This window comes from Ambystoma mexicanum, chromosome 1q, assembly GCF_040938575.1.
Source record: "Ambystoma mexicanum isolate Mex_15411 chromosome 1q, UKY_AmexF1_1, whole genome shotgun sequence".
In the NCBI taxonomy this organism is placed as follows: domain Eukaryota; kingdom Metazoa; phylum Chordata; class Amphibia; order Caudata; family Ambystomatidae; genus Ambystoma; species Ambystoma mexicanum.
The window spans coordinates 261983721-262007387 of NC_090922.1; the positions used below are offsets into that span (position 1 = coordinate 261983721).

Below are 23667 nucleotides of genomic sequence, written 5' to 3' on the forward strand. Positions count from 1 at the left end.
AAATAAGAGCGCGCGAAAGTTGAAGACATTGTTTTTTTCTCCCATCTCCGGACAAGGAACAGATGTTGCAATGGAAGAGAATGACGTGGACGACAATGAAACACCATCAATATCACTCAGCATAGCGGAAGACGATATCAGAGATTGTACCTTTCATGCGAGTGACATGTCCTCAACGTTACAGGCCGAACCAGCTGGGATGCAGAGTGACAGTATAAGGAAAGAGGCCAAATTCATTGTATTCGATAGCTGTTTGATGGATATTATTATGATGATGAAATGTGGGCATTCGGTTGGTGGGGAAGTATGTGGGGAGCCATTGATTAATGTGACTCGTGCAATTCGAGGCACTAACCTTAAAATACATGCCACCTGTACACAATATCATCCGTTCGCATGGTCTGCACAACCCATGCTGGGGCAACTGCCAGCAGGCAATCTACTTTGTGCAGCGGCCGCACTTTTTAGTGGTTCAAGTTTTAAAAAGTTACAGTATTTCTTTCAGTTTGTGGGAATCCATTTCATTGCGAAAAGTCAGTTCTACAAATACCAAACCGATTATCTATTTCCAGCCATCAGCGAAGCTTGGAGAATGGAAAAAATGTCAATGGAAAGTACATTCGCGGGCAAACGCTTCAGGCTAGCCGGTGATGGACAGTGCGACAGCCCAGGATTTTCAGCCAAGTACTGCACCTACCACTTTCAGGACATGGAAAGTAAGAAAATTGTGAGTTCGGTGGTCGTGCAGGTGTCACAAAGTACATCCTCAGTGGCCATGGAGAAAGTTGGCTTTGTAGCATCATTGCAAGAACTACAATCGCGGGGAATGGTGATCGACCTGATAGCCACGGACAGACACGTTTCAATTGCCAAGACAATGAGAGAACAGTACAAAAATATAAATCACCAATTTGACGTTTGGCATCTTGCAAAATCAATCAATAAAAAATTGTCTGCTGCAGGTAAAAAAAAAGAATTGCAAGGTATTTCACAGTGGTCCAAGTCAATCAGCAACCATCTTTGGTGGAGCTCAAAAACATGTGAAGGGTCGTTGGAAATTCTACTGGAAAAATGGCGGTCAGTAATGTTGCACTGTAGCAACGTACATCGATGGTCGACAAATGAGCATTTCCACAAATGTGAACATGGCCATTTGTCCACAGAGGAGGCACGGAAGAAGAAGTGGTTGATTCCTTCATCACCCACTCACAAAGCCATTGAAAAGATTGTATTTGATAAAACTATAACAAAAGCTTTGAGGGGACTCACGGAATTCTGCCACACAGGAGATTTGGAGGTGTTCCACAATATGTGCCTCAAGTACAGGCCCAAAAGATTGCATTTTGGCATGGAAGGCATGATAAATCGGACTCTTTTAGCGGTCTTGGCACATAACCATAATGTTGGCCGTCAACAAAGTAGGACGACCGGAACTTTAGGGACGCTTCGCTACAATAAGGCCTTCACTAAAAGAAGTAAACAATGGGTGATCAAACCAGTGTTTGAGGATATGCAATATGAGTTTATTGAGAGACTTATCGTAGATGTCCTCGATAGGCACATACATGGAGTGGTGAACGAACCTATGCAGGGGACAACTGCATTGCCACCCAACATTGCCTCTGTTCCATGTCCACCTAAAGCAGAGCTCATTGAGAAATACACATCACGGTTTAAATGATTGTAATTTGATTGTCTGTTCTCTCGAGTCTCCTCATGTTGCAGGCCCATTGCAATTAAACCAAACAGTAATATAAATCATTTTTACAAAAATTATAGAATGTTTCCGTATTGCAAACACATGGCCGACCCATAGGGACAATAAAAAAAAAGGCACGCAGACAAGATGTCCCTAAAACTAACTGCAGCTAACTAGAAATGTGTGCTCGCTCAAAGTGAAGGTCAGCTGCTTTGATGTTTTGCTCGGGTGGCGGAACGGCCCACGACCCAATATAAGGTTCTATTGTGATTTGACCTTGACAGGCCGGGACCATCCTGAAAGACTAAGAAAAGATAATGAATAAAAATTCAGAAACGAAACGATGAGCCACGTTAATTAGAAGAAGTAACGTCGGCAAAGAAGGAGTGGTGTTTCGGGTCTGCCCTACACAGAGACACAATGGAAAATGCAAATATAATGTAAGTAACTTTTGATGAGTTTATACCGCAATTTCATTACTATACAGTGGCTTTAAAGACGGGTTCAGTTGTACTTGTTCGTTCTATGTGGCATATTGTTTTCTACCGCGCACTATCTTGAGGAGAAACATCTGCTTTTACTGAAGCACCTCAAAACCTTCCTCTTTGCTTCTGCTTTCTCTCTCCCTCTCCCCTGCTACAACTGGTCCACTGTCTGCGACCTCGGTCCTGGGCCCTTCCACTCTCCACCTGCACTGCCTCCCTGTCAACCCCTGCACTGGGGGACTGTCTCAGTATCCTACAGCCCCCCCTTCCCAGCACTTGTTCTGCACTTACCTTGCACTTGCCACCAGCTGGCCCTATTTATTTATTATTTTATGCTACTTACCTTGTACTCCACTCCCCCCCCCTCCATGCCTCGCCACGCCTTTAAACACTTGTGTACACCCAGTAGCGCTGTCCTCGCTATGAAATGAATAATTTTAATAAGGATCTGATGGTGAGACTAATTTCATTTTTTATGTTTTTAGGTACATCATTCACTACTGTCTGTGTCACGAGTACCAGACACCTGCGGACGGGTTCTACAGCCGCCAGTTGCTTCTCCGCGTGAACAACGTTACCACCCTGACCATTTTATGGGACGATCGCCAAGTACAAGTATGCCCTTACGCGGTACTAACGGTTAGATGCAACATACCTACCGTTGTGGTGGCCTAGTGCCTGGTTGTTGGAACAGCCATGCGATTATCAGTGCGACCGAAGAGCTTATTTTTATCGTAAACCAACACCCTGTGTACTGCACACGAACATCGCTTCCCTCAAGACGAACTAATTTGGATCGAGAGCAAAGAAAAATGCAAATCGCTGAATATTCTCTAAACATTTGATGTCCAATAAACGTACTTTGCCAAATGTACAATCTTGCCGTTTGCTTTTAAACCACGGTTTCACATTCCGAATTGTGGCGCTGTATTGTGAGATGCTCTAAGACCCTGTGTACAGCAAAGGACCATCGCGTTCCTCAATACGAACTTTTTGGAACGTGAGCAAATAAAAATGTAAATCGCTGAATATTCTCTAAACATTTGATGTCAAATAAATGTACTTTACCACATTTACAATCTTGCGGTTTGATTTCAAAGTACAGTTTCATATTCCGAATGGTGGCGCGCTGTATTGTGAGCTGATCTGTGTTGATTTCCGGGGTCTGTGTGGAGTCGCGTAGAAGACGCCTGGGCGCGTTTGCCTACGCAGCTCAGTCACGTCACGGATAGAGGCGGGGAATATGAATGTTTTGATAAAGTCTGTTTCAGGGGCGGGGGATTTGATTTAGTGCCGCAAAGGCAGGTGAGCCAGGTCGATGCGGCGGAATGATAGGATTATCACAAAATGGAGGCTGATTTCGAGTGCGATAATGGGCGAAAAGTCGGGTAAGGTCCATAGGAAAGTTTCCTACGATCTACCGATTTATGCTTACAAACACATGGCCGACCCGTAGGGACAATAAAAAAAAAGTCCCGGAACTCTCCTTTAATACTCAGAATTCATCTGTTCTAAAGAATGAAGGAGTTTGCGTCTTTATAAGCATTACAGGCCCTTGCATTTCTTTTTTCATGTTTCATTGAACATTTTTTTCGTTCCTAGGTAGTACAAGGTCCCTTATTAGTATATTGTTGTTCGGCACTAGACCACAAATTAAGTCACAGCTCCAGCGGACATAGAGACAATCCTTGGTGTGAAGGTTAGACTTTAGCATGCAGGGTATGAAGAAAACCATGACAGAAGCAGCCTTGTGTGTTGTAGGGGGATAAGCCGAGCCTGCAGTCCCCCACTCCCTTGGGTTCTGTGGTAGTTATCAGGGAGCATCGTTATGGTCTATCACCCAGCGACGGGGATGTTCATCTCATCCACTGCCTTTCTGATAACCTCAGTGTCTGCAGTCCAGTACTGCAGTCCAGTAGAGCACTCGGTTTGGGTTTCACCTTTTGGATCTCCTACTCCATGTCATTTTGCCCAATAACTTGGATTGGATTCCCCGCTCTTGGGGTTGCTACTTTAGCTGCCTCTTCTGTCATGTCACAGAGAGATCACATACATCAGATTGAGGACACACCTTTGCACATCCACAGGGTTTTCAAGTGGCCACTAAACAACCGACTATAATGTTGGCCGTAGACTTTTTAGCAATACTACTTTGTGGAAACCAAACTCTCGAAAGCCCTGTATCACGTACAGTGCTATTCTCTGTCTATATATTAAAAATATAAACACCAAAGGCTGCAATACTTACATGGAGGCAAACACCATCATTCAGATTAATTCTGAGTATTACCATTGATCACATCAGTGAGGGCATATGTGTTTGTGTCCTAAAATCAGTCTTCATTGTCACCACATCAAATTTTTAAAAATAATATTCACAGACATGGGAAACATATAGATAGAATTCAATGACTAGCAAATGTCATCATGTGGATAATTAACATTTTGGGCCTCATTACATGGACGGCGGTGGACCAAGGTGCTATTAGCACCTTGGTCCATGCCGGTAAAATACCGGCACCGCCTTGAGGAAAGGGGAATTACTGCCCTATTCCAAGGTTGGTGGGCGGTAATTCCCCCTTCCCCCATTGCCCTTCCCCATTCCCATGTTTGCCCCATAGGGCATAATGGGAATGGGGAAGGTGCTAATTACGGCACCGTAATTAGCTCCCTGGTCCCTTTGCGGGTTGGTTTTTAACGCCTGCAAAAAGCAGGCGTTAAAGTCTCCAACCTGCAAAGGGACCTCGTAGTAAGGCGGTAAGGGTTAATGGTCACCGGTACCATTAACGGTGACCGTTAACCCTTACCGCAGTCCGTGTAAAAAGGCCCTTTGTCTGAAATTGACCACCATTAATTCACACGGTATATCTAACAACAAAATGTTCTGTAGATGGTTGAAACAATCATTGCTAATAATTGAGCATCTAAAATGTCGACATAATGGGCCTCATTACAAGTATGGAGGTAGCCATGCCGCTAAAAGCGGCATGGCTACCCCCATACCGGATACCGGGTCCGGGTTCCTTGGAATGGGGAAGTACCGGGCCATTCCGAGCTTGGAGGGCCCAGTATTTCCCCATTCAAGGTTCCTGGACTAGGTACATCCCCATTCCCATTTGAGCCCCCATAGGCTGAGGGATTTGGAAAGTGCAATTTTCCCAAAGGAAGCCCAGTGAGTTCTTCTCAGTTGCTTCAAAGCAAATCTTCAGTGTCTTCAGATGATCTGCCAAAGGGGTGTGAGACCCCTTCTTTTAAATGCGCAAGTCTTTTGGTGATTGGGTTAAAGCTAGCCTGCCTTAGTGGTACAATACTTGTTCTTTAAAGAAGTGGACATTGCCCTTTTAATGTCACACCCACAGTGCATTTCTCCAGAGGAAGTGGAGGGGACAGGAAAGGGAAGGTGACAGAGAGAAACAAAATGGCAGGGCACAAGTACACTATGTCTTTGGCATGCAGTTGACAGAAAAGAAGAACCTGGTTAGCAGATTACCCTTTTAAAAATGGAATTACCCTCATCATTTTACTAATAAAAATAAAAAAAGCTAGGGCTTTGTACCCCTGTCAGAAGGCAATTTGTGTGTGTGTGTGTGTGTGTGTGTGTGTGTGTGTGCGCGCACGCATGGACTCCCACATATGTGTGTATATACCTCTGGCATTGGCAATGATTCTGATTGAAGTGGGATAGACTAGTGGGATGAACACATGGTGCAGAAGTCTCCGCAAGCTGCAGATCTCAACACACATCGCGGTGAGATTGCAGTAGATACTCAACCCACCGATCTGAAGTCTAAGTGATGATAGTAACTGGTTGCTCATAAAGCACCTCTTGACTTCATCACATGAGTCTCATAGCTCTTTAATAAGACATGACTCTATTACTCAACTCAGTGATACTCATTGTATTGCCATTGGAAAGATAAAGGTCCCCGTTAAACTGCCCTGATTTTAACCCATGACCTTCTAGTGACACACACAGACCACAGATTTTTTTTACTGAGGCTACTCAGAAATCTTACATACTAAGTATTATGTAATGCTTTTGCCAGCTTTTGGTCACTATACATGAACTTTTCAGAAACTAGTAGCAACAACTCCCCTGGAGACTAGGTCGGGTGCATGGTGTTTCAGTAGGCATGTGCATGAACAGGCTAGACTGGTTGGTTTGTTTGTCCTTACTTGCCAAATGTGTGTAGTTCCCTATGAATGCATAATATGTTCATAATGCTGGAAAGCACATGCTAAGATCACGCCTGTAACCATCACTGGGATGAGACTGTGGAATTCCATAGGCACTTTTCAATGTTTCTCCTACTAGTTACCCAGGCAATGTCGCGTTCCATAGGCAATAAGAGAAACCAACCAAATATTATCTTAACAGATATCATGGCCATGCATAGATACTGGAACAGCTTCAGCATCCGTAGGAGAGGCGTTTCAGGAGGTCCTCCCAAAGAGTGGTAATGAAAGTACTGGTCACTCTGATTGAAGGGGCCCTCTGCACCAGCCGACACCTTCTACTCCTGGCTGCATTTGCTATGTCTTGTGGAAAGGTAGGGGAGAAAGATAACTCAGGAGAACGAGGGGGCGGGCGGTGGATGACAGTATGGGCTGCATTGTCTTCCAAGCGGCAACTTTATTGGCCAACAGTGCTGTACAAGGGACAGTAATTAGCAGCCAAGTGGCTTTGAATCACACACCGTGAGCTGATTCCGCTTTCTTTGTGGCTACAAATACCTGATGAAAATGAAACATACATTCGCGTGTCAATTGCAGAATCAATCATTTGAGTTCTACTTCAGTAAAAGCGAGCTAGATTTGATATTTTATCGGTCTAGTAACTTTATTAAGTTACTGGCCCCGTGGGTCTAGTCACTGTTTTACAAGTAGTGACAGTGTTCCTTTATTTCCCTTCCCTGTCTAGACTTGCTCTTAAAGTAAAGAAACATGTTTCTTAAATGTGTTTACTCAAGGAAGGGAGAGAAAGAAAGACAGCGTTGAAAGGTGCTTCTTTATTTTCAGTGCAAGCCCACCCAAGGATGGGAAATAAAGAAGTACATTTCTGAAATGTATTGGAGGCACTCGCTTCTGAGATATGTCGGCCTGAAAGTGGCAATTTGACTGCGGATATGGTCGTCTTAGCCTTTCATTCTTCTCAGGTCATGTTTACAGTGCCAAGACGTGAGATGACTCTGTCATTAAGCACTGAATATATGTCTTTATTATTTTCTAATAATTTCAAGCATCTTTCGGGGGAGTAAAGCCTACCACAAGGCTGTAGGTATCTCTGCCATTATTTTTTAAAAGACCCTCCAGGTGCCACACAGCCGCATTGGGAATTTCCTTAGGATGCTGAAAACATTTGCTTAAACTGCTGATTACTATGTACTTTAAATGTTGGTTGTGCTCTTAGAAAAAACGTGTTTTCGATGTCTATGCAGACAACTAACATGGGAAATACAGGTTGTGAAGTAATGTTGAAGCTTCTGCAATTGACGAAAGGCTACCCAGAGCTTTAGGAATCCTTTTCAGGGGCCTACATATGTAGGAGACTAATTAATTGAGCCTGTATAAAGTTCGATGAAAGCACCTACAAGGCTATTCCTTCCATATAGTGACTATGCATGTTAAGGTATTGTTGGGGTATTCATAGCTGTACTTAACATACAATGGCTGCACCTGTATATGTTAGGTTGCACCGTACATATGTGAGCATTAAGGGCTGGTTGGTTAAGGCATTAATAGTGCATTTAAGGCTGCACTTCAGAAATGATAGTCATAACTTATAATGATTTTGCCAATGATTGATACTGTTTTTGCTGATTGGAGTGATCATTGTTTCACTTTTTATTGGTGTGGTCTCATTTCTATGTCTTTATGCCTATGGATTATTTATTTGAAGTCTTTTAAACACAGCGTTTTATCATTATAACAGGGTGGTAGCCCAAACTGTACACTGGAGTTATATCCTGTCGAACTGAGCAAATAGTATTTTGTTGGTGCAGCACGGAGTGGCACAATAAGACTCAGTGTGACAAACCAGGAATAGAGTTACCAACCACTGCGGTGAGCAAAAAAGATAGCAAATCGTGTAAAACTCCAAGGCAGTCTGGGACAGTCCTGATGGGTATTGACAGTCTGAAAGAAACCAGGTCAGCATTTGACTGAACAGACATGGTTGCTACTAACCAGGTACATTTCTCACAATACGTTGCAGTCGATGGCAAGGCTGCCTTATCCGCAGGGGTGGACCGGCCTCTAGGGAACGCTGGAGATTTCCCAGTATGCCTCTGCACCCAGGGCCTCTTTTGTGTGTTGTGTGGTAACCTATTTTATTTACAAATGGTCTCATAGGAGAAGGGTTGGGCTGGCTGAAAATGTGTCCATGGGACCACTTTGATAATTATTTCCAGGGCCACTATTGGTTTCCAGTCCATCCATGCTTATCTGTGACAAATGGGTTCTACGGAGTCAGCCCACTAAAGCAGTCTGATTCCTCTACTGAAGTGGGTTGATGCCATAAAATGGGTGGTGGAAGAGTCGGCTTGGTTTGGGTGTTGGGCTCAGAGGCTCAAACCAAATAGAAGCTGCAGCAGTGCTGATAAAGGATAGCAGTTGTGTGATCAAGATGATTGTGCAAGTGTTGGACGTCGGCCTACACTGAGTCACAAAAGGGCCGGAAGACTCAGGTTCTGATGGTATGAGGTTGGATTTCTGTGTTAGTTGTGGTGGGAGATTGGGGATGGGTCTGCATCAGTAAAATCACTCTCATGCGGATGAAATGTGGTTGAGATGCATCAAGACATGATTCTCAATGTAAAGATTCTTGGGATTTGGGTTGCTCAAAGGGGATTGGGGTGTCATGTTTTGGCACACATATAACAGCCTAGATTGACAGTAAAAAAAAACCCAGTTCTGCAGCCATCTTGTTGAAACAAAAGATTATGGAACATGTTTCAGTTACATGTACAATTACTTGTATATCCACCTACCAGGTTGATCCTGAACATGTGTGGATGTATGTAACAAGATCCAAGAGGTTCTGCTTTTTAAGCTCCAAAAGGGTGGCCAGGCAGCCCAGCGTGGCCGTCAGCCCGCCACCAGATTCCAGGACAGCAATAGTAGGCACGTTTTCCTGAGTGTGGGGGAGCAAAGTGAGACATCACATCAAAAATATGTCCCCTGAAAGGGGCAAGTGCTGCACAAGAACTTTCAGATGGAACTTAAAGTCTTGTTTAATGTAAGGATATTCCAAAAGAAATTAGACATGGTAAAACGTAATAGTATAAATGAAGAGGTAACAGCGGAAGTGTTAACAGTGCACAATATTTGATTAAAATAAATGTAAATAATAGAAACAATACAAAAAAGGACGATAACAAACATTTCTACCTAAAATATATTTAATGAGGAAATACATCAACATTTAAATAAATAGTCCAAATACAAATTTATAAAGTAAACCATTTATCGTCCAAGGGCGCATATTTTCACCCTGAATTACAAAGGAAATCATTGTAAGCCCCGCCCACTCCTGCACTTAAGCTTAACAAGTGCCAATCAGAATGCAGTTGGGAAAACCCCTGGTTGACTGAGACCCCATCTCACCACCTTCTGCCACTCTGCTCAATTTCATAGTTATGTGGTAACCACCTGTTCCCCCAAAACAATTAATAATGTGTACATAAAGTATTAGCAAATGACAATTTGTATGTTAACAAGTATTTCTAATTGTTAACTGTAACATATCAACAATAAAAAGCTGCTCATCAGGAAACCAATATGACCTCTAAATACATTCCATCCTTATAATACTACATGCTGCGTTTATATTTTGCAACACCATATGCCATGACAAGGCACAATACCGTACATGCATTTGTGTGTATAACATGATGATATAGGAACAGGCTTTTTTGGCAAATGTTATCAAACCAAATTGCTAGAAAAGCTGTACTCATTCACAAAAGGTACTGGTGCAGGCAAAACTCTTTACTGATAACAGTGTTACACAAGATAGATGCACATTACACGCATGTAGAATCATTATTCACACCCGGCAAAGGGTTGTTAGCCTATCAGGTGGCTGGAACATCGGACGAGAATACACAATTCCTGGCCGCTGTTCCAGCCACCCAAGGCCCTTCCCTGGGTGGTGCTTTTTTACTTTTTCTTTTTCTTTTTCTAACATGGGGAGACCACAGGCAGGATTTTCCCTCCTCATCACAGCTTCATATGGTGGTGTTCCCTTTATTGGCTTTCATACCCTACATACATCCTGCAGGCTTTCACCCGCCTGCGCATATTCTTCGGGAGTGCATGTCATGTAGATACATCCTCCATCTCTTGCTAAATCTACCCATAGTTCGTTATACTTTTCAGAGTCTGGGGGAGGAAGAATGACTGTGTGGTACAGTCTGTCTACATCATCTCCATATGGTATAGGGACCATGCGAGAAATGGGGTGGTCAGTTTCTATTTCTATTTCTTTAGTAGTATGAGGTACTTTTGAAACACCAATTGAAACCATCATCATTGCGCTATTCGTTACTGCTTTGGAACAACACCGGAGTCTCAGTTGGCACGTGCAAAAAAGAACCAGGATGAACACGATGACAGGTACCAACATCTTCACCAGGGCTCCTAGCCAGGATGAGGCCCAGCTGAATGCCATTGTAAACCGATTCTCTTCTTGGATACAGCTTCATTTTTTTAATGTGGACCCCCACGCCGTATACTGCACCTCTGACGTGGGATAATGACCCATTTTCTGCATCTTCTGAAGGTGCAAATGTGCACCAGGAACCCGCAATCCTTTTGCACATGCCTCCTTCCATTGCTGTCAGCATATCCAGGACGAAACGGTTCTGCATTGTCATCAACCTTAGGGCATGCAGCACAACCTTTATGACGTTGGTTGAACCCCTGCTTGGTGTCATTTGCCAACTGGACCAGTTCCCAGTGTACGATCTGCAGCCATTTGGCATTGGCTCATGCTTGTATGCCGGTTAGCAAGAGTGATGCAAAGAAAGTCTCAGCCGAGTTGAACAACCAGTATTTTTTGGATATCTTCTCAAGCAGTGCTGTTGAGTCTTTGGATAGATAGTTTGATACTCTCTTTTTCCTTCGTAGTTTGTCATATGGCTCTTCCAAGGGAGGATGCAAAATTCTGGTGTTGGCAGTGGGTTTTGTTCTTTAATTGTTGGGGAAATTGTTTCGTCAGGCATTGGCCCTCCTTTCAGTTGTTCTTCTGGGACTACTAGTAGTGCTGAGTGTAACGTGGCCAGCGAACAATAGCCTCTCCAAGATGGTGAAAGGTGCAAATACGCTTGTTGGCCACACACCCAGCAGTAGTCCATTAGGGCTTCTGTGCCCCTCTTCAGGTCTGGAATCAGCAATGTTCTCTTACATTGCTCATTGAAGCCGACAAAGACAGTTCCTACACTGTTAAAGCCCAGCTCATAGTTCTCTCGGTGCACCTTCACTGGCTTCTCCATTGCTGCAATCCATGCCAGTTTTGTGATGTGCTCCGTCCATATTTATGCAAATGTTCTTCCCATGAAAGCAAGTGTTTTCTCTTTGCACACCAGAGGCCTTCAGCTTTAGCATACCAGGCATTTGAATGTTCGAGATGATGAATATCTTCAATAGAATCCAGCACTAGGCCATGTATGCATCATATTTGGGCCTACATGCTTGCCTTTTCATTATATCATGGCGCGATGCATATCTCCTCGTGAATGTGCTACTATTACTGACATTTGTGCTACAGAAAAGATTTTTAATTGTGGGGAATAATATTTCTAACATGCTGCTCTTGCACACACTGTGAACACTGCTATTACTAATTTGGGAAGTATTATACACGTGTATAGTTGTTTTGCTGGTACAGTTGCGATTAGTGTTGCACTTCCATTCATGTACCCCCTCACCCTCTCTTTTAGATGGCTTGCCCAGATAAAAGATGAGCCCAATAAATTACTAATATAAACATAAGTATGGTGAACAGTTTGGCAGTGAAATGCAGGTCACAATTATACGCATATGATCTTGTAGAACTGATAACATTTCTATCTCTGTGCAATGAATAATTAGATGTTGATCTCTTCATGTTCATGCTCCTGCAATGGGAACAAAAACAGGCGGGGGAGCAAATGAAATGGGAAGGAGAGAGTTAGAGAGAGAGAGAGTGAGAGAGCGAGAGAAAGGCTTTGGGCCTCATTACACGGAAGGCGGTGATCCAGGGTGCTATTAGCACCCTGGACCATGCCGGTAAATTACCGGCACCGCCTTGGCGGAAAGGGGATTTACCGCCCCATTCCAAGGTTGGTGGGGCGGTAAATCCCCCTTCCGCCATTGCCCTTCCCCATTCCCATTTCTGCCCCATAGGGCTCTATGGGAATGGGGAAGGCGCTAATTACGGCACCGCAATTTTGCGGTTGCGTAATTAGCTCCGAGGTCCCTTAGCGGGTTGGTTTTTAACGCCTGCAAAAAGCAGGCGTTAAAGCACCAACCCGCTAAGGGACCTCATAGTAAGGCGGTAATGGTTAACGGTCACCGTTACCATTAACGGTGGCTGTTAACCATTACCGCCTTCCGTGTAATGAGGCCCTTTGTCTTAATTTGAAGTGCTTATGCTTTCAGCAGCAATTGCATGTTTAGTGTCTTGTACATGCAATTATATTAGCAGCATTAAGCTAAGTATGATGTGGTAGATTAATTGTTTGTTTTAGGGTACTGGTGAAGAGTTTGGTGGTGCCTTGTGAATATCTTAGAGGTGTATCCAATATCGAAGCCCTTTCACCTTTACTGCGCGAGGGGTGCAAACACCACTTCATAAGGTCCATGCAACCTGGGGTTGTTCCACTTGGGCACAAAGCTCCTGACATATACTAGGTCAACCGGCAACAATGGTTGGGTGGGCATGGTGTCAGTGGTAGGTTGACCTGCATTGCTTTGTGGACTGTCTGTGTGAGGCGGAGCGATTTGTCGTGAGACACATTTGATCGCCCATGTTAAATTTGTTAAGTATTCTTTGAATTCCTCACCCAGAACTGCTGCAGCTCTATGGGCATCTGCCTCCTGATCGGGGCGTTGGGTGTGTGCATGCATCTGCCTGTCACTATTTCATGTGGTAAAAGGTGATGGTCTTTACTTGGCTGAGTCCAAATTGAAGAGCCCAGGGGAAAACAATGCACCCAGTTCTTTTTCAGGGTGGCGCAGAGTTTACAAAGTTTACTCTTGAGAAGACTGTTGATTCTTTCTAAAATGCCATTCGCTTGGGTGTGGTAAATTGAGCACATCTGGTGATTAGTGCCAAGTAGTGCTGTGATCTCTTTGAAGAGCTCATTGAAAAAATAGGTGCCATTATCGGACCTCAAAACATCGCACACCCCCATCGTGAAAAAACCTCACAGACCAGAAATTTGCCAGCCCATTTGGCATCCGGGTGTGCATAAGGCCCAGGGAGAAGGGGCACACTACAACAATGAGGTATGCTCAGATATAGGTGATTTGACCGAATCCATCCGAATCCATCCAAGAGTGAAGTGACCGATTTATTTATTTTTTTATTGTGGGGGAGACCCCCCACAGCTCCTCCTCCATCCCCCCTACCTTAATTAATATCCCTTAACCCACCCCGACAAATATTTTATTTAAAAACAATTTTTTGTAAAAAAAATAAAGAAAACAATTTGGTCACTTATTCTTCAAACATTGGTTTCGGTCACTTCTACGGTATCGATCGTGCTCCATTACATTTCTCACCCATATCCGCTTAGTCGATATGGAGCTCGCGGAATGGCCCGATGGGGCAGGATAGCGTGCCTTGTAATGTGCAGAGTGTCATTCCAGTGCTGAACACTTGGCATATGGTTAGGGTGACCAGATTTAAAAAGTAAAAAACCGGGACAGGGCAACTAACATAAAAGTAGGACTAACTCTTGAAAGTGGCACTTTCAAGGCACTACACTTAAGTAGCGTTTGGAGGAGAGGCGGTTTCAGTGTTACTGTTAAAATAAACACATTTTATAATCAATTTCTAACAAACGAACACTATCTTAATTTGTAAAATGCAGCATTTCTTCTTTGCGAGCTATGCCTGCCAGCTATGAAGACACACTACCAAAAACCGGGACCACTGCAGTTTCCAATGGGAACATAATCTTGAGAAAGGGGGACAGAGCAGCAAAAACCGGGACAGTCCCGGAAAAACCGGGACGTCTGGTCACCCTACATATAGTGCACTGTACGACAATTGTGGTGAGGTGCTCCTGGAGGTTTGGTTTGAACCAGTCCTCTTCGATGTCTGCCGCAATGTGTTGTTTCGAGCTGTGATAGGGTTAGTGTAATTGTTCAAATGCCGCAAACAACAATTCAATGGGCAGTACTGCTTTTCCTGTGCATTGTTGCCTCCGTAAGGGGTCAGTAGGTGATTGTATGCAGCCTCGTTTGAGCCAAATATCCTTCTCTTCCTGTGGTGCCCTACACTGGAGCGCTATTATTTGTGCTGTGGACAAGGTTTTGTATTGGTCCTTCTCTGCTCACGTCGAAGGAGTAGTGATGTCGTACTCAGCAGGTGTGGGCACTGGGAGATACACTGCCACCCAAAGAAATGTTGCCAGTATTGTTGGTATGGGCGGTGCATTTGACGACTGCCACTACAGATGGCTATGTTAACACGGAAATCAGGATGCTTAGCAGAGATGCATGTTGCACAGGTGACCTGTCTGCACCATTGTGGTGACATATGCAGAGTCTGAGTAGATGGTCACATGACCATTCTTTGATGCTCAAAGCGCTTCCATGAACAATATAAATTCTGCTGCTTGTGCTGGGTAGTGCATAGGTAGCCTTTTCATTACTGATGTTACATATCCCCTGCTTTTAAGCGCACCACTCCTGCCCCTGTATGTCTTTGTCCTGTGTCCTGGTCAATTGTTGTTGACCCGTTAACAAAGAGCACCTCAGCCTCCCCTAGTAGACTGTCTTTTGCTTTGGGGATGTCATCTACTTCACACTCATATGTGGTGCAGTCATGTTGTTGCAAGTCCTCACCTGTGCAAGCTTCCATTAAGAACATGGCAGGATTTACTGTTTTGCATCGCACCATATGGATATTTGGGCTTGAGATGTCAATCTCATATGCCGATGGTAATGCTTACCTCTGGTGCCCTGCAGGAGTGCCTGGTCCAGATCGTCAGATGCGTTGTGGTCCTTGATGATAGCTGCTAATTCCAAAACCACTCTCTTCCCCACTGTTCAGCTGGAAGCTAACTGCCCAGTGTACAGTAGGATTGGGAGTGATTTGGAGGCCCCTTGATGTAATGACTACGGTACCGGACCCTCTGGGTGGATGATTTTGGTGCAGGACCCTCTGGGTACATCTACAGATGAGTAAACAAGAAAGGGAGTAAGCTAGAAAATCTTGTGTGTCAACCTCCCAACACCCAGCTTCCCCAGAATGTGCTGACTGGCAGACAAGCTCAGAAATGCTCATCTTGTACTTAACTCTCAAAAGCAGGAGTCACTGGATTGGCATCTGTCTCCCAGTTGCTTCACTGAAAGAAGTGGCCCAGTCCTGCTGCAGCTCATGTGTTCCTGCTTGGCGCATTTAAAATCCAATGTTCATACACGCTGTTAATGTCCTCACTTATTGCACTTTTGTCCTTGAACTTACTAAGCTTTAGTGCACATTGCGAGTGTGTCCTTTTGCAAGTCTTTCAGTGTTCTAAATGTGTTACGCTCACCTGGTATCCACAGGGACGCCACCCAGCCGGGTTACTCGCTGGTATGCTTCTCAGCTTTGCCCTGATGTGGTGTGCGGGGAAGGTTCTGCCTGAAAATACAGGAGGACTGTGTTCAAGAGTGACCGACTGGGGTAAGTATCCTCCCTCCACCGTATGATTTCAGTCCCTCTGGCACCCTCTCCTCACCTTGTAGTAGAATTAGGCGTGCTCTCCATCCTGCCTTCTTTGCAGGGGCGCGTTGTCTTTCATGGGCGAGTGCGGTCCAGTTACTTCACTGACGCCGGCCCGTTTGATATTGTTCAGGTAGGTCTTATCCTGTATGCCTTTATTTGTTTAAAATGTCTCTTTTTTCTCCCTTAGGTATGCGTAGCTTCAGCGCGGCAAACTGGCTTGGTTGAGCCCCGCTGGTAAATGATGGCCCTTTAAAAGCGCTATGATGCGGTAAGTAAGCGCTATGCGCAGAGCTGCGAAGTCTTGCCTTTGCTAACCTGTGTTTTCCTTCCTTGTAGGTCGCGGAGTTCTTCAGCACGAGTGGAATGTCTGGAGTGGTGCCAGCCGAGAGGCGACCAGCCAGGTAAAACTTTTGAGCAGTTCATAATATGTAAATGTCTCTACTGCTTTCTTTAATGTTGCCTCTACCTTCCTCTTTCAGGTCATTCTGTCCGGGAGGCGTGCAGATTCGAGGAAGCTGTTCTCAGTAGCTGTGAGTGTTTAAAGATGAAGACTGCAGGTAAGATGCTGCTACTAATGATATTCCTTTTGTCTCCTTGCAGGTTCTGCTTCTCCGAGGTTCGAGGGAATAGCTGGACATGGTGAGCGTCACGTTGCAAGCTGCAAAGTAACGCGAAGCGTGTTGTCTTGCTCGGGTGTGGTTTAAATAGCCCCAACAAAAAAGTCCAGGTAAAGTAGTCCCTTGGCTACCACACCAAAACACTAGACCGCATAGCTTGGTTCTTAAGAACCAAGCTATGTGGATGCCTCCATGTTGGCTGACAATACAATAAAGTAGTTCCCAAGCACATTGTTTTTCATGGTGTATGAGCCTGGTGCCATAGGCGCCAGGACTGTCCCCATCCATGAGGACTTTTGAAGAGGATACCAGGCTCTAGAGGCCCGAGTACTGACTCCACCTGGCCAATGGGTTTGCCAGAGGGGGTTTGGACGAGGGTCGTGACAGCACTCCCCCCTAAGGCCCCACCCATGGTGTTCCTTCTGTCTGGCCCAGGGTTGGTTGGGAAGTTCCGATGGAATTTCCTGATTAGACGTGGTGTGTGGATATTCTCACTGGGCTCCCAGGATCTATCTTGTGGTCCAAATCCTTTCCAATCGACGAGATAATATAGCTTGGTCCTTGAGTATTTAGAGTCCAAGATATCTTTGACTTCGAATTCTGGTTCTCTGTCAACATGTATGGGCTTAGGTTGTGTCCCAATCCGTGTGCCGGATTGCATTGGTTTCAGGAGGGACACATGGAATACCGGGTGGATGTGTAGATTAGGTGGTAAATCCAGTTTCGCGGCTGCTGGGTTGATAATTGCCTTAATGGTATAGGGTCCTAAGAATCTGGGATGAAAGGTCCGGGTTCCCTTGATGGGTACAAATTTAGCGGCTAACCAAACTTTGTCTCCTACTTGATAATCAGGGACCTTTTTCCGGTGTTGGTCGGCGAATCTCTTTTGTTTTTCTTTGGCATGAATAAGGTGTTCCTTTGCCCTTTTGAAAGCCTGAGTAATGGTTACGTGTAGCGTCTTTACCGCTGGCATTTCCAAGCTGGCTGGAAGGTCCAGTTCAGAGGTACGTGGATGTCTGCCATAAAGGGTATAGAAGAGCGTTTGTCCCGTGCTTGAATGCAAAGAATTGTTATATGCATATTCGGCTATCCATAGTAGGTCTTTCCAATTCCTTTGTTCGTGGTGCAGGATGCACCGTAAATATTGCTCGAGTGTCTGATTGGTTCTCTCGGTTTGGCTGTCCGTTTGGGGATGGTGACTGGTAGATAGCCGAACGTCGATCTGTGCCATTGCTCAACATTTTTTTCAGAAGTTTGAAACAAACTGGCTGCCTCGATCAGAGACCAGAACGGAAGGGAACCCATGTAGCTTAACCACGCCCCCCAGGAACACTTTTGCTAAAGTGGCTGCATCTGGGAGGCCTTTGAGAGGAATAAAATGGGCCATCTTAGAGAATAAGTCCACAACTACAAGGATGGTGTTGAACCCTTGGCTTGGAGGTAGATCAGTGATGAAGTCAAGGGAAAGAGTGCGCCATGGAACTGAAGGAACGTCCAATGGTTGTAGGAGACCAGATGGTTTTTGTTTCTGTGATTTATTTTGTGCGCAGACACTGCAGGACTGAATATACTGAATGATGTCCTTACGCCAGGTAGGCCACCAAAAGTTCTCTTTCACCTTAGCTAGGGTTTTGGCGATCCCAGGATGCCCTTTGATCAGTGAATCGTGATAGTTTGAAATAATATGCTGTTGTAATTCCTTCTTGGGTACATATAGGTGATCCCTAAAAAAGGGTAGATGGTCCTTGATGGTATATTGTTCTCCTTGAGTTTGCCATGCGAGGTAGGCATCAGGATTCATAGTCCGTTGGATTTCTTTTCTTTGCTGTCGTGATACCCAAGAGTTTGTCTTCAGGTATAACAGGTACTGGGCTTGGAGTTGTATATACTATTTCATCTATGCCCATGCGTGATAAGGTCGAAATATGATTACATAATCATATTCGGCGAAGAAAAGGGCCCACCGTAATTGGCGCGAGGACTGGGCTTTGGCTGTTTTGAGATATTGCAGGTTTTCATGGTCTGTGATGACTGTAATGGTGCGTCTGGCCCACAGAAGGTAGTGCCTCCATGCTTTAGAGGCAGATTTGATAGCCAGGAGTTCCTTGTCCGTGATGGCATAATTAATCTCTGGAGGTGAGAACTTTTTTTCGACCAGAAGGCCACAGGATGTAGCTGGCCGGTTTCCTGGTCTCTCTGTGAAATGACAGCCCCCATTGCGAGACTGGACGCATCAGTTTCAGCGACATAAGGGAGGTCTGGACGAGGATGTTGCAGGATTGGAGCGGAGGTAAACCTTTGTTTAAGCTCCTGAAAGGCTTCTTCTACTTCTTCGGCCCAAGCAAACTTTTTATTGTTTTTTCGTAATAGTATTGTGATTGGGTGCACAACCTGAGAGAAGTCTGGGATGAACCGGCGGTAGAAGTTTGCAAAGCCCAGCATGCTTTATACCCCTTTCAGAGACGTCGGCGAAGGCCATTTCAGAATGGCATCTATCTTGTGCACGTCCATTCTGATGCCTCCTGGAGTAAGGATAAAACCAAGAAATTCTACTTCGGTGACGTGAAAAAAAGCATTTTTCAAGCTTTGCAAACAAGCGATGTTGACGGAGCTTGGTGAGGACTGAAGGAACGTGCCTGACATGATCTTGTTCCGAGGCTGTGTATACTAAGATGTCGTCTATGTACACTAATGTGCACAAATCAATTAACTCCCTTAAAACGTCATTCATGAAATACTGGATTGCCGCAGGAGCGTTGCATAACCTGAAGGGCATGACTTGATATTCAAACAAGCCGTACTTAGTACGGAAGGCGGTTTTCCATTCATCTCCATTTCTGACTTGGACCAGGTGGTACGCTCCTCGAAGGTCCAATTTGGTATAAATCTGGGCATCTTTAACTTGGTCTAGCATCTCAGGGATAAGTGTCAAGAGGTAGCGGTTCTTCACGGTCGTCTGGTTCAATGCGCGGTAGTTAATACAGGTTCTCAAGTCTCCTTCCTTTTTAGGTATGAAGAACAAAGGACTGGCTGCGGGGGACTTCAAAGGATGTATAAATCCGTTTGCAAGGTAGTGGTCTAAATAGGATTTCAAATTAAGGTTTTCTGGTTCTGTGAGAGCGTGTATCCTGCCGCAAGGGATTTGTGCACCAGGAACAAGGTCAATCTGACAGTCATAGGGCCTGTGCGGCGGCAATGTATTCGCTTGGTCCTTTCGGAAAACATCCTGGAAATCATGGTATTCACTTGGCAAGGTATTAGTTGCTCCCAAGGTTGATACTGTCGCTCCGGGAGTCATGGGGTTACAGACGTCGGATTTCTCCTCTTGGTAATAGCAGGCAGGGGAGCAGTCACTGGGGAAGGTTAATTTTCGTGCCCGCCAGTCTATCAAAGGGTTGTGAGCAACCAACCATGGCATCCCTAGTATTAGCCTGAACTGAGGTGCCTTGATGAGATCGAATTAAATAGACTCCCGATGTCCGTCCTGGCACAGCAAGGTTACCCTGGCTGTGTACTGGGTTACTGGTCCGGAAGCAATTTCTGTCCCATCCACGGTGGTTACCTTGTCCATAGTTGGCTTAGAACACAAAGGAAGCCCCATCTCTGCTGCCAGTTCGTGATCAATATAATTTCCAACTGCTCTGCTATCGATGTATGCTTCAACGGCATGCATTCTTGACGACTGGTGGTGGTTACTTAAGATCACTGGTATTGCAAAGTGCGAGGTCAGCAACTCTTTCTTCTCACTCGACAAACTGACCTCTACGTTTGTCGAGCTTGGTAGTTTTCCGATTCCTTAGCTTCATCCTTCTCTGTGGCCCGACTGTTGTTCTTGGGGTTTTACTGGACAGTCCTTCAGGAAATGTCCTGGTTTCCCACAATACAAACAAAGCTGTTGTCGTCTTCTTTTGTCCCGCTCTTGTTTTGTTAATGGAGGGTGTCTCCCTCCAATCTGCATGGGTTCGACAGCATTTTCAGGTACACGGGGTGTGTTTTCCCTTGGTTGAACATACACGGTCCGAGGGTCCGTCTTAGACCGGTCTGCCTTTCGGTCCGGCAACCGGTGGTCTAGCTGCACGACCAGATTTATGAATTCTGCACAGTCTCTGGGTGGATCAACCACCTGGGCTAAGACGTCCTTTAATTCGCCTCGTAAGCCTCGATGGAATAACGTGGTTCTTTTGTTTTCTGGCCACCTAGCTTTGGCAACCAGTCTGTTGAAGGTAGCAATGTACGTTAACAAGTCCTGATTCCCCTATCGGAGGGACAAGAGTTCATTGTCTACTGCTTGTTCCTGGGTATGGCGAGCAAAAAGTTTTTTCATTTCTCTCTGGAACCCCCCAAAGTCATGTAATAGAGGATCGTCATGGGTTACCAACGGCACCGACCAATCTGCTGCACTACCACTCAGGTATGATAAGATAAAAGCTACCCGAGCTTGGTCGTTTGGAAATGCTCCAGGCCTACAAATAAAATGAAGGCGGCACTGATTGATGAATGCCGCATACTTCCGTGGGTCACCTGAGAACCTTTCTAGTGGTGCCAGGGACACTGTTCCAGGTAACGTGATCTGTACCGGAGTGGGTGGTATGGCAGGGTTTTGCATCATTGGATTGCTTCCAGGTAGAGGCGTCTGTCCTGCCTGTGATTGCAAGTATTGCCTGCTAATCTCTTCAGTGCGTTCTTTGGTCACTATTAGGTCTCTCTGGAGGGAATTAGTCTCTTGTCGGGCAGAATGAACCTCAGCACGAAGCTCTCCTAGTAATTGGGCCAATTGGTCAATTTCTGATGTCTCCATGGCGCCCAGGTGGATTTGTTATGGTAGGCTTCGCGTTCTGTTACACTCACCTGGTATCCACAGGGACGCCACCCAGGCGGGTTACTCGCTGGTATGCTTCTCGGCTTTGCCCTGATGTGGTCTGCGGGGAAGGTTCTGCCTGAAAATATAGGACTGTGTTCAAGACTGACTGACTGGGGTAAGTATCCTCCCTCCACCCCCATATGATTTCAGTCCCTCTGGCGCCCTCTTCTCACCTTGTGGTAGAATAAGGCATGCTCTCCGTCCTGCCTTCTTTGCAGGGGCGTGTTGTCTTTCATGGGTGAGTGCGGTCCAGTTACTTTACTGACGCCGGCCCGTTTGATATTGTTCAGGTAGGTCTTATTGCTGTTCTTTAGTTTTGTTGCTATCCTGCATGCCTTTCTTTGTTTAAAATGTCTCTTTTTTCTCTCTTAGGTATGCGGAGCTTCAGGGCGGCGAACTGGCTTGGTTGAGCCCTGCTGGTAAATGATGGCGCATTAATAGCGCTATGATGCGGTAAGTAGGCGCTATGCGCAGCACTGCAAAGTCTTGCCTTTGCTAACCTGTGTTTTCCTTCCTTGTAGGTCACAGAGTTCTTCAGCACGAGTGGAATGTCCGGAGTGGTGCCAGCCGAGAGGCAACCAGCCAGGTAAGCCTCTTGAGCAGTTCGTAATTTGTAAATGTCTCTACTGCTTTCTTTAATGTTGCCTCTACCTTCCTCTTTCAGGTCGTTCTGTCCGGGAGGCGTGCAGATTCGAGGAAGCTATTCTCAGTAGCTGCGAGTGTTTAAAGATAAAGACTGCAGGTAAGATGCTGCTGCTAATGATGTTCCTTTTGTCTCCTTGCAGGTTCTGCTTCTCAGAGGTTCGAGGGAATAGCTGGACACGGTGAGCGTCACGTTGCAAGCTGCAAAGTAACGCGAAGCGTGTTGTCTTGCTCGGGCGTGGTTTAAATAGCCCCAACAAAATAGTCCAGGTAAAGTAGTCCCTAGGCTACCACACCCAAAACACAATACAATAAACTAGCTCCCAAGCACATTGTTTTTCAGGGTGTATAAGCCTGGCACCATAGGCGCCATGACTGGCCCCATGAGGGCTTTTGAAGAGGATGCCAGGCTCTAGAGGCCCGCGTCCTGACTCCACCTGGCCAATGGGTTTGCTGGAGGGGGTTTTGGGCGAGGGTTGTGACAAAATGCCTGCTCTATTGCCAAGCGTTATTAACGTGTCCTTTCTTTCTCTTTTGCAGGTTTCTTGCAGCACAAGGCTTCTGGGTAGCTGCTGTGGCAAAAAGAAGCCCTCGATGCGGGAGATGCTGGAGAATGCAGTCAGAATATGGCCGGAGGTAAGCAGATGGAATGAGGAATTAGGAGTCGTGAGGGGAAGCACTCCAATACTGCTAATGTGATGTTTCCTGCCTCTTGCGTGTCGTTTCTTGCCTTTCAGGTGCGGCGTTCTGCGATGGTGAAAGAATGCCTTCAGAGCATCCAGACTGACTTGTGGTGAGTCTGCGCAAAGCGTTGGATCAGGTAAGGTGCAGCCGCATAGCACGTGGGATGATGTTGCAATGCAGAGCAAGCGTTACACTGCTTGTGATCCACAGCTGGAGAAAACGCTAAGCACTTGGTGTGGCCCAGGGCAGGGCTTATATAGCCCTGGGCTGCACCCAGCACCACTAGACCACCACAGATACCTTTGATATAGCCTGCCAAGAGCCATCTTGGTTCTTACATGACATCCAACTCTGGGGGCCTTTTTGAAGGTGGCATTTACCAGTGTTAATACACGGCAACCTGCTGCAGCAAGCCATTCCTAATGTCCAGGCTTGACATACACTGCGGGTCCTGCTAGGGATCATGACAGTACGCCCCCCAGAGGACCCTCAAGGAGAGCTATACCCAGACCTGGCCGTCTCGTGTGATTGCAGTGAAATCGCCCCAGTAAGCGTGAGGCGTTTATGTTTTCTGCTGGTTCCACAATATGTCTAGCACACTATATCCTTTCCCATGAACTCAGTAATAATGTTTTTGTCGTATATTTTGGAATCTAGGATCTCCTTGACCTCGTATTCAGCTTTATTTCCGTGTATGTCTACTGGAGGGGGCTGTTTTAGGGAATTCCGAGTACCTGGATGCATAGGTTTCAACAGGA

General features: G+C 45.6%; 1 protein-coding gene across 2 annotated transcripts in view; it reads right to left on the reverse strand.

Annotated features, from left to right (window-relative positions):
* Positions 1-23667, reverse strand: part of LOC138527316 (cytosolic phospholipase A2 gamma-like) — a 442073-nt gene that overhangs the window by 313848 nt on the left and 104558 nt on the right. For both annotated transcript variants that reach the window (XM_069638380.1, XM_069638375.1), the window contains one exon: positions 9174-9316. In XM_069638380.1, the coding sequence (XP_069494481.1) occupies positions 9174-9316 (143 nt within the window). The remainder of the gene's footprint in view (positions 1-9173; positions 9317-23667) is intronic.